Source organism: Heloderma suspectum, chromosome 2, assembly GCF_057233095.1.
Source record: "Heloderma suspectum isolate Gila_16-S chromosome 2, 16-S_ref, whole genome shotgun sequence".
Taxonomy (NCBI): Eukaryota; Metazoa; Chordata; class Lepidosauria; order Squamata; family Helodermatidae; genus Heloderma; species Heloderma suspectum.
The window spans coordinates 312,676,139-312,688,262 of NC_139459.1; the positions used below are offsets into that span (position 1 = coordinate 312,676,139).

A 12,124-nucleotide genomic window follows, 5' to 3' on the forward strand; every position below is an offset into this window, starting at 1 on the left:
GCTGTAAGCTGCCTTGGGAGGGCTTCTGCCCTGAAAGGTGGCCAAGAAACATTTTAAACAAATAAATAAAGGGTGGGTAAATCAAGTGAGTGAGACACAGAAAGGATAGAGGCTACGCAGCTCTTGCTCTGTCTCTCCATTTAAGACCCTCAGTTATATATGATAGGCTTATATGAGTGCAGGGTATAGGGGTCAATTATTCGAGAATACTGCTAGACTTAGAAGGCTATTCCTAAAAGGGACAGTGAGGTAAGAAGGAGGAATTGCTTTTGGTTTTCAAGAGTAGCCCGGAGGGTTACTCCCAGTAGGAAGAGCCAAAGAGCACTGGAAAAGGAAGAAATGTCATAGAAAGAGTATCCCACAGGGATAAAATATATTTAGATGTTACTGTGCATAATCTTCAGCAGAGGAGATAAGAACTTATGTGGGCTCTAAGAATATGTACTTCTCAACACAGCCCTTGCAAAGCACTGGCAAAGAAAGCAACGAACTCGGGACTACTTACTGTTAGGGTCTACATTTTCACAAAGTTCTGTTTTTGCTTCCCCATTGGGTCTGTCGCTAGTTTTGTGTGAAAGCCGCGATGACATGGTTGCTGCTGTCACAACTGCCTTGAAGCTGCGTTTCCGCTTCTGGACATTTAGTTCAGGGTGGAAGATGATGATGTACACTTTCGGCATATAAAGCATTCCCAGGGCCACTGAAGCACTTAAGTTCATGGATATTGTAAGTGTGGTAGTCTGTACGTAGACCTAGGAGACAGAACATATAAGGACACTATTTTAAAAGAGAGAGAAGTGGGCAATAGCAGGTTGTTGTTTTTTTTAAGAGATGCATCTTATCTTACTCAAGACTAGGGATGGGAGAACTAGGGATGCTCTCATAGACCTACAAATTGGAAAACCAGGGATGTTCTCACAGATCTAAGGATGGGAGAAGCAGGGGTGCTCTCCTATACCTAGGGATAGGAAAAGGAGGGATATTTTCATAGACCTAGCGATAGTGGAACTCGAGATGTTCTCATAGTCCTAGGGATGGGAGAACCAGGGATATTCTCATAGACCTAGCGACGGTAGAACCCGAGACGTTCTCATAGTCCTAGGGATGGGAGAACCAGGGATATTCTCATAGGCCTAGCATTGGTAGAACCAGGGATGCTGTCATAGGCTCTCTTATGTTACTCAAGATTAGGGATGGGAGATCAAGCATTAGGGCTGCTTGAGCTTGCTAAGATTCTCCGAACTCAACTTTGAAGCTCAGTTCACCTCACTCCTGTTTTTGTTTGTAAACTGTTTTTCTTTTCATTCAAACATGAAAGTGTACATTTCAAGCAGGAAAATTGTACACTTCCCCCCATTGACTAAAGGAGAAAAATGCGCTTTTAAAGAATATATGCATTTTTTGAATATGATCACAAATTCAGGAATGTGCAAGCTTTCCCTGAAAAAATGTGCTTCTGTTCACATTCGCAGTTTCGAATGGACACGTTCTGATAGGGGTGTACGAACCCCACTCACCTGTCTGGTCCAGGGCATCTGCTGGGGGGGGAGGTGATCTGTCCCTCCCCTCGGAATGCTTCCCGGCTGGTTCCGCTCCGCAGCGAGTCTGGAGAGCCACACAGGCCGGGCCCATCCGCAGCTGGACTTCCATCCACTGCCATGCAAATGGCGTCTGGCGTAGTGGATGCCATTTGTGTCCCTGCCCTTGGCCGTGATAGGCTATGTAAATATTTACGTAGCCAACCATGAAAAGAGCAGGGACACAAATGGCATCTCCTATGCCATTTGCATCCCTGCTCTTTGCTGTGATAGGTTACGTAAATATTTACATAGCCTATCACGGCCAACCAAGGCAGGGATGCAAATAGCTTCTGCTATGCCAGATGCCATTTGCATCTGCAGCCTGGCAGCGGATGGCTGCGGATGGCAGCGGATGGACCCGGACCAGCCGGTGCCAGGTAGGGTCCGTCCCTACCAGACTTTGTGGGGTGGCGGGGGGGAGCAGTCCATTCTGCCACAGACTCCGGGGGGCTGGATTCTAAAGAATCCAACCTCACTGGAGTCTGTGGTGGATTTCTCCACCATCACTACGTTCTGATGATTTGCCAACTAAGACATAATTCTCATATATCCCTACTCAAGACAGATGGGATTACAAGATAGGGTGCCTTTCTGGTTCTGAACTTTGCAGCAACTTTTAAACTGGTTTTTTCAGTTTTGCAAATACTAAATTCTAAACAAAATCCAAAATGACTAGGCCAACCTAAAAGAGACCTGATGCAATCCTACTATTCTAGGAGGGGTTGGACTCGATGGTCTCATAGGCCCCTTCCAACTCTACTGTTCTATGATTCTACATTAACTCAGATGCAAATTCCATTGGGTTCAATGCTCTTGCTCTTAAATAAAGATACAAAGGATTACAGTTAAACCCTATTAATGTCTACTCAGAAGTAAGTCCTTCTATGATAAATAGAATTTACTCCCAAGTAACTCTGCATAGAGGATTGTGGCCATCATTGTTGTTTTTGCCATTGCACTGAACCGTGATGAGTTTTGACAGAGCTTACTGTCTCTAGGTCCTAGGAATGGGGGTTGGGTGGTCAAGCACAGAGCTATCAGGTGCTGTGTATGTGGTCACAGTCCAATAAGGTGACCTGCACGCTCAGCCTTGGTTGCTGGAAAACAATGGGCAAATTTGCCCAAGCTTGATTCAGAATAATTGGCTCAGCATTACCATTATGATCTTTCTCAGCAAGCTTTCTGGGGGGAAAAAACACACATCTGTTTTTAGAAGCTTCTCTCCAAGTTTCTAGCATTAGCACCGTCTTTTTGTTTGTTTTGTTTTTATGTTTGTAACTGTTGAAATTCACATGTATTTTCCAGTGAGTTTTCAACTGCCCTTAAACATTCATCTTCTAGAGGCCTGGGCACTAAGCATACATTTTTAAAACTCAAAGGAACTGGCAATTGCTGGCTAGACCACAAAGCACAGGTCAGGGCAGCTACCAAACCATAAAAGAAGGAAGCTCTACTATCTGCAGCCCAAAGCACTTTTTTTTTTACTCTGGAGTAAGCTCAGGGGTCCTTAACTGGTAGGTGGCCTTTGACCCTTCCCCCCTTCTGTGGTACTGATTTTGATTGGGGGTGGGGGGAGCATGCCTGCAATCTATATTTCCAAAGAGTGATTCATTATAGCAAATGGGCCATTATTTGTTTGGACACACACACACATGTTGCAGGTGTGGGGATCCAAATCAGTAATGATGTAGGAGGGAAAGGCTTGAAGTCCTCCTGCCCCCAATGCTAAGGTCATGATTTGGATTGGAGGCCCTGTGTTTACTCTAGAGGGGAAAAAAGATGCCACTAGCAGCTTTAATAAATGTGTGCTTTGGCCCTCAGAGATTATCTAACCAAGCTCAATTAACTAAAACTGAGGCAAAGGGCTTTTCTACATGACGCTGTTGATCCACTGTATCTACTTTAGGTTTCGTCACAGAATTGAGATCCGAGCATTACACGAGGCATGTTTCCTTTCCTGCCTTTCTGCTTCATAGCCTCTAGGTAGTACTGTGTTATAGCGGAATAGAGCAACTACACAAGTGGAAAAAAAAATTTCTTTCACTTTCATAAATAATGCTCTAAAAATCTAGTCAAAAGTGTTATTTAAAAATAGAAGCAAAACTAAGGATTACAATGTCATCTAAAGAACCCATAAACAACAATGAGTAGGGAATGAAGAGCGCACAATAAATGCCTCGTGTAGAAAAGCTCAGAGTTGCTTTATATACTGTCTGAAAGTCCTCCTCTGTCTAAGATACCCAGCCTATCAACCCCCAGCTCTAAGTTTGGTCACATGTGCTCATGAATGTATATTAGGAGCCTCATTTCCCACCTTTTCCTTTCCTCTGCCAAGAGGTGTGTGTGGGGGGGAGAAACTAGTTGCTCTAAGAGAGGGGGAGGCAACGCGGCACAATTTTTGGACTACAACTCCCATCAGCCCCAGCCAGCATGGTCAACAGTGAGGGATGATGGAAACTGTAGTCCAAAACATCTGGAGAGCACCAGGTTACCTACCCCTTTTCTAAGAGATAGTGGCAGGCCCAAGGTTACCCAGTGAGCATGGTTCTGCACGTATGGATTTAACTTGCATCCTCTCAGTCAAAGTCTGATACTAGATGCATCAAATTGACATGGATGCTTTGCAGATGTGGAGCAAAGCTCAGCAGATCCTGCCCTATATGCTCCAGATCAGTGTTTCTTAACAGGAGCCTTATGGCCTCCCAACAAATCTCAGGGGCACTGTGCAGGGCAAATGGGGGGCATTTAGTATTTTAGGCAGCCTAGCTCCTTCTTTCCACTCGCATTAGCTTCTGACAGACATAGGAAGAGTATATTGCTTAAGGATAACATCCCAGATTCTAGATTTCTTCTTTTTAAATGTGGCACATAGCAAAGAGGAATCAAACAGGAAGCCCCCCCCCCCAATCCCTGCTTGGGGCAAAAATCAGCAAAATATAATACTTCTCATCCATTTACAATGAGACTAAGTATGTGTAATAAGCTTCCAGACAGGAAACAACAGAGGGACCTCAGTAATGGAAACAAAGGCAAAGGAGAAACAGGTCCCCAAAGTGGCAGTCAATAGACCTTATAATTAGGGAGTTGGCAGATGGCCATCAGGCACAAGGGTCTCTTTGAATGTATGCTTGAGATCTGTGTACCATGAATGTATCATAAATACACCTAAATAAACACACACACACACATATATATATATATATATATATATATATATATCGGAATAAAGTTGTCTAGAGTGCTGTTTTTATGCCTTATTTTTTATTATTTGTGGGTTGAGGGCATTCAGTAATAACGTTGATGAGCAGTTTTGGATTTAAAGATTAAGAACCACTGCGCCAGCTAGTTAGTCTCTCTCATCATAGGGTGCCTTCACCAAATAAGGAGTTCCATTATTTTGGCAGCACCACTACACATTTTCTCTCCTTCCCTCCCCCTGCCCTCACCTCAACAGTATAATGCAACAGAAGTTCTTCATTTCCTGCAAAGCAATATGGGAAAGGTATGTGGATAAGGAAAGGCTTGAAAGAAAAGGAAACTGCACAGTCTCTTGGCTGCCAGTAGAAAGTGTGTGTGAAGAAGAATCTCTCTCATACACAGCCAAAAGACAGGAGGTTTTAAGTGCTGTTAACATCTTGTAACTGTGCCACAAGGTATCATAACAGCTATTAGTCTGGGTTTTTTTAATGCCCAGTTAATAAAATAAAGCTTTATCAATTACTGTTAGCCAGCCTGGTGAAGTCCAAGACATGTGGAGGGTACCAGGCTGGAGAAGGTATTAACCATGATAACAAAACAAAACAAACTGAATCCCCAAACAGTGCATGTATTATTTGGCCATGTCCATCAGAATCTGCCTGTGAGCATTTGAGAGCCATTCTGGTTGGCCACAGTTGTAAATAAAGTTCTGGAATAGATGCTGGAATTAGGAATGTGCAGATTGTATAAAATACATTCCATCTGTGTTTCATGGCACCTTTCATTCCATTGTCCGCTCATCAGTGCAACCAGATATTTTTAGGTTCTGGATCTGCGAAAATTTGCACATGCAAATTTCCCCCCAAATGGACTAATTCCCCCCAAATGTGCATTTTCACACTTTAGTCTATGGGGGAAATGCACATCTTTGGCCTTTTATTTTTGCATATTTTTCTATGACAAAATGTGCGCAAAATTCCCAAAGGTTAGAAAAATGGTCTGTAAGTCCACAGAATCCACCTGACAGGGGAAAGGCCAGTCTGCTGTGCAATCTATGGGTCAGAGTCATAAAAATCTGAACTCAATTGGTTTCCATTGTGGATTTCTCCAACAACATGGATTCAGCAAAAAGTTTTCATGCTCTTATTTAAGTCTGTGTTTCCAGTTTCAGCCACTGTTCTTCCATGAAAATCAATGCACACCTCTGAGAAGGTCAAGAAAACAAAATAGGATTTTTTAATGTCACACCAGTTGAATGACTATATTCTCAAGACACTGGACACTTTTCATCCCAACAAGATTAATATGCTATAGCCCAATGCTGGAGCACATGCTTTTCATGCAGAAAGTCCGAGCTTCAAATGGTATCTCTAGGTGAGCTGACAAAGACTCTTGCCTCAACCTCTGGAGAGCCACTGCCAGTCTTAGTCAACAGTACTGAGCTAGGTGGACCAATGGTCTGGCTTGGTATCAGGCAGCCTCACATCTTCCTATGTCACCATCACTAGGCTTCCAAACACAAACATTTGCTTTCATATATTGTCTGCCTGAATTTCTAGTACTATAGTTGTATGGTCTGTAAAGTTTGAAGAGACCATAGATTACTACATCTAGGTAGATTCACATGAATCCCCCCTCCCATGTTGAAAGAATGTGAGAGGGTAGTTTGGGGTTGCATGAGTTAGGGATGTCCATCACTGGGAAATCTAGTTGTTTTTTCTGACTTGATGGAGTTCCCCAGCATATACGACTTGATTTGTGTTTGCAAGTTGAATTGTGGGATTTGCAGGTTCAGTAATTTGTGCAAATTTGGCCATAATTTGCACAAATTGCTTAGAAATATGTGCAAATAACTCAGAAATTTGTGCATATTGTAAAAAAACAATTTGTGCAAATTATGGCTGAATTTGCGCAAATTGCAGAACCTGCAGGAAAAAATACACAACATGCCTGGAAAAGCTGTGAACTGGCCCAATTCACTGGCGATGCTGCAACAGGAACCAGAATGAAGTGTGAGGGGGAGCTGTACGCAGGAAAACATGTGAAATTCCATTGTTAACATCCTCCGGGTCCAGGTTAGGCTTCTCAGGAGTCGCCTGATAACTGCCTCTTTTAAAGAGGCCTGCACCACTCCCTCTCTCAGTACAAACTCCTGGACCCAGTGAATCCACTGTAGCACACAAGAGGCGCCAGATCTGAAGCTCTCCACTGACAGAAGACCTGACAAAATCCTTTATGGAAATGCCTGCGTTCCCCAAATAAGCTGTGAGGGTATATTTTATGTGTATTGCCATTGTTATTCTATGGCTACAGTCTTTTGCATAGAACTTACCTGTTGAAGATCATATAAACATATTAATGCCCACTAGTCCTGATAGCTATATATTACCCCCAGTATTGGAGACAGCATGGTATCATGACCTAGGGAACATGAGCAGGAGTGTTCTCTGCAATGAAACCTTCTGGGCATGCTTGGGCCTCCAGCTCTGGGAACTTTTTATTGTTAAGATTATGATAATGATCTATCCTGTTAAGTGAGGTCCACACTACTCATGACATGTTTATCTTTAAAACTACAGCAGCAGCAGCAACTTGAAGTAACCGCTGGAAAGGCAATCAGGTTGAGGACCACAGCTCATGGGGACAGGGGTTCAACTATTTCCTCCTGCATCACAGTCTGAGCAAAAAACCCTCCCTTGAAGGGATGACACTCTAGTCCTGATCCTGATCAAGCTCCTCTGACTGAGCACCCTAATTTAGGTGGATAAGAAGTGTTTCCTTCTGTCTGTTCTTGTGCTTTCAAGGCCCTGTAGTATTGACTATGAAATGTATAACCTGGCTAAGGAAGGACTGCTGGGCATGGACAAATCAGTCTATGGTCCATGTCTGTTTTACATGCGTTCACCATAAGTCCATTTCATCCTTTTTTCCAAACTAATCTGCCATGTTTAGAGATCCAGCGTGGTGTAGTTGCGAGAGTGTTGGACTGGGAGTCGGGATAGTCAGGTTCTAGTCCCCACTCAGCCATGGAAGCTCACTGGGTGACTTTGGGCCAGTCACAGACTCTCAGCCCAACCTATCTCACATGGTTGTTGTTGTGCGGATAAAATGGAGGAGGATTATGTATGCCGCCTTGAGTTCCTTAAGGAGGAAAAAAGGCAGGATATAAATGTAATACATACATACATACATGTTTAATAAAAAGTATCCACAAGAAAATTCGCACTTAAATTCATATTTAAATATGGATTACAAAAAAACAAAAATATTTTCTCTCAAAATGCGCATTTCTACACAACTGCCAGCTCCAGGCTTTTGAGGGCCTTTGGGCAAGACACCCTCAGTGAGCCTCCCCTCTGTACATCTGCCTTCTCAACAGCTGCTATTTCTCTTAATCCTCTTCTCATCATGGCTACCAGTTGCTCGCTTGACTGGCAGAGAGCCAGGGAGCAAGTAGGCAGTGGCATCTCCTGCCCCTCCTTCTCACCCCCACCATAGTCTGGGCCAGAACAAGAGGCAGGTGAACAAGCAGGTTGCAATCTGCAGGAGGAGCAAGTGCAGGGGACTCTTGTCAGTGGGCCCCTGGCGTTGCTGCTTCGTAAGAAAAGTAAGACAACAAGTAGTGCCACATGGGAAAAAAGTGCAAGTACAAAACATGTACTTTTGATGTTTTTCATGCTTTGCCCACATGAATAATGCACTGTGGAATTGGGTTCTTAAAAACATTTTGAAATTTTACTCTAGCTTTCTTTTCAAAAAAAGTTATGTCAAACTGAAATCAAGAACACATTAAACTTTACTGAAGTACATTAGTGACAATAACACCCTGAGGATATCATTCGGATGCAAAGGTACCTAGATGTGATCATTTACTTTACATAAAATATTTCAATTTGAATTTCCATGTGTGCCACAATCTCACGTTCTCCATGCAAATGATACAAAATTACCTTAAAATGCTGCAAATAGCCTTAAAAGTGCAGCTGTATTAACTTGAAACTTTGTACAGCACATATGGCACCAAATAGACAATTTTAACAGCTAAAGGTCTGATGTAACATTAAATCACTTATGGATCAGGTCCTTATGGAATTCTACTATGAAATACCAAGACGTTGAGATGTCATATTCTATTCATGCACTGCCACTATTTCACCATAAAAGCTTATAGAGAGAAGAAGCAATAAAGCTGTACATACTTTACTGCAGGGTCAAACGTGACAGTTGCCGCCATCTAAGAACAAATTACTTTTTGTGCTAACACTTTTAAAAGTAGTATCATTCAGTAGATTGTTTTTCCTTAAGACTTTCATTGTCTGTATGTCTTATTTGCTGGAAATGGGTAGCAGAAATGATTGTCCCTTTATGGGGCTTCATCACTAAGTTGAATCAAGAGGTGTTCGCGACACTCTTCATAGTCTACTTACTATTTTATTCTAGTTATGATTATTTTATCCTGCCTTTTATACTAGAAATCCTTTCAAGGTGGCTTACAAGTAAAATCAAAATACAATCATAACATCACCATAAGACAATGCTAAAACATACGTTATCAAGATCCTACCCATACAAGGCAGCTAATGGTAGATGGTCCTGGGGTGCGGGAAGCCAAGCAGAGCAGGGACCTAACACTGTCTTCCAGTACATGATACTACTATCCTTTCGACTACCAGTGGCTTGTCAAATAGCTTTTTCAGTTTCCCCAACTATAAGCAAGGAAGCTTTCTTACTTAAAAAGGCTCTAAGCAGGGAATCCAGATAAACTTGTGTTCTTTAGAAGGTTTCTCAAATTTAATTATCTGAGAAATGTGTAATATATTAAATAGAAAAACAACTTGCCTGAAATCTCCACCATCACACCCTTTCATATCTTTTTTTTCATATTTCTGGCTGCTAGTTTGCTTGTTTTGTACATAACCCCTTTCCCTCTACTCTTCTTTAGTAGATGGATTCCAGCACATGCAACTGTTGCTTAGCTACACATTTCTGTCCTATACTCTTTCTTGTCCTGAACATGCCTCTGGGTGCTTCACATGCTCTTTTTCAGAGGTGGGCAGAAAGTAGATCAGGATTGACTGTAGATCTCCAAGTGATTTGCTGTAACTCCCAATGGTTTAACAATTCTGACTCCCAAGGGTTTAACAATACTGAGAACAAATAGCCTTCTTTTCCTCCTAACTTAGGCTGTGCCTGTCTTCCTCAGAACTGTCTTCCTGAGTTCCTATTTTGTGCCTAGCTCTAGATAGTGGTCCTCAGGGTTCTAGTGGAAAACAAAGTAGGTCTTGCAAACCTAAAGTCTGCCTCAGGCCCATTGAGAGACAAGATGCCCCACCACTGTCACACCACACCCCTGCAACCCCCCTTCTCTTTTACCTTTGCAGCTGCTGTGTCAGCTCTATGGACATCCACGCAGCTGGAAGAAGCCGCCACAGGACTTTTGTGGGAGCTTGCATGGGTCTCACAAGACCTTGGCAAGCTCTCCGACCACACGCAATGAGGCAAGGAGAGGGTGGGTGGCTACTCTAGAGAGCCCTGCCAGCTGCTCTCTTATAGAGGCAAATGCCACGGCAGGAGAGTGGCTGGCAGGGCTCTCCAAAGCACCACTGGACACTGTGGCCCCTCCTGACAGGGCAGGGGTAGGGGTGGCACAATTTGCCACTCGCTCTGCTACCTGATGCAGGCACTTCACCCTGCTTCATGGGAGGGCTGGCTCTACCTCCTGTGACCTATCTCCACATTCTTATATCTATGTTCTCTATAACTACAGGATGACACATTTCTCTCCAGAGACCCATTCCTGAGCATCTTTTCAGTATGTCATCAATGTCTGTACAATAGCCTGTGAGTGCACAAGTCTATTCTGGATACATGCAAGTTAGTTCCGTGCCATTCAATGGCTCCTGATAACATAATGTTTTCCCAGCATTTAAGAAGTTTGTGCTGTAGGTATTAAGAATAGGGTAAACGTGAGGGCTGTCCTACATTATTTCTGATTTGGAGATAGACACTTCTGAACACGCTTAGTGCCTCCTTTTACATCCCAGAGAAGTGTAGCTTTTTGGCTGGGGGGAAGGCTTACAAGAAGACATTAAAAACTACACTTCCCAGAAGTAAGCTGAAGATTTTCTAATCTTTTCTTTCTTCTGCAAAGAAGACTTCGCAGCCTGCTCAGAGTCTGCTTTGACATCTCTGGAAAGTGTAATTTATTTGTGTTTTAACTAATTAAAAACATATTTTAACTCAGAGTCAAACTACATGCAACACTAAATCACATTAAACATGTGGTTTAATGTTTCATGTTGTATATATCTTTTGGTAAACAAAAAATAAAAATAAAATAGCAGTGGCAGGTTTCCCCTTATGACCTGCCCCCCTCTCTGAGCAACTCCCTAAAGATCTCTTGCCTCCTTAAGAGTCCCACCTTCCTCCTTTTATACTTCCCCTTCCCAATAATGTGGGGTTTATGCTGTAGACATGGGGTGACTGTCACACCAGACACAGGGTTTAACCACAACAGTTTACTGGTAAATTAAAGCAAACAAATCACAACTAAATGTATTTATACAATAGAGCTGAGTGATACAAAAGGCATTAAGAAAAAAAAATAAAGTTACTAAACGCAAGTTCCTTTACCCTAGCTGTACTTAGACTTCTCCAGGCAGCTTCTTTCTGCTCCCTCTTCAGGCTCTGCTCTCCCTCACTCTCCTCTTACTGGCTCTCTTGCTCTTTTTATGTACCCTCCTCCCTCAAAACTGAAAGTACTGTTTCAAACCTGAAGAAATGAAACTTAACTGGGGAAATGAAACTGAAACTTAACCAGGGAAATGAAACTATTCCTCTCAGGGATATAAAAAACAAAACAACTCTAGGCCTGACCTTTTTCCTTGCCTCTGTAGGCCTCAAACCTTCACAAGCAGTCACAGGGGAACTCAATCAGGACCAGGACTGGAGTGTCATCCCCTTGGGAGGAAGTTGTCTGGGACCATGATGCAGGAGGAAATGGTTAAACCCCTCTCCCTATGAGCTGTGGTCCTCATCCTGATACCCTCCAGTAGATACTTACAGTTTGGGGGTTTTAAAGATACAGAGGTCATGAGTAGTTTGGACCTCATTTAACAGGATAGATAATCATCATCAGCATCTTAAAAACAAACAAAAAACAAACAAGCTTCCCAGAGTTGAAGCATTAGAAAGATTAACCAGATGTTTTCAGCTACTGTTTTTCCTGTTCTCCCCATCTCCCTAAATTGATAAATTAGGGAGAGGGGGAAAACTGACAGACAAGAGTATGATGCATTTCATCCCACCACTAGTGCCACTACTGTAGAAGTGAGAGGTCTAACGCC

General features: G+C 42.8%; 1 protein-coding gene across 1 annotated transcript in view; it reads right to left on the minus strand.

Moving 5' to 3' along the window:
- Positions 1 to 497: 497 nt before the first annotated feature.
- GRM7 (glutamate metabotropic receptor 7) overlaps positions 498 to 12,124 on the minus strand; it is a 714,388-nt gene continuing 702,761 nt past the window's right edge. The window contains exon 9 of the mRNA XM_084829832.1: positions 498 to 752. Coding sequence (XP_084685958.1) covers positions 498 to 752 — 255 coding nt within the window. The remainder of the gene's footprint in view (positions 753 to 12,124) is intronic.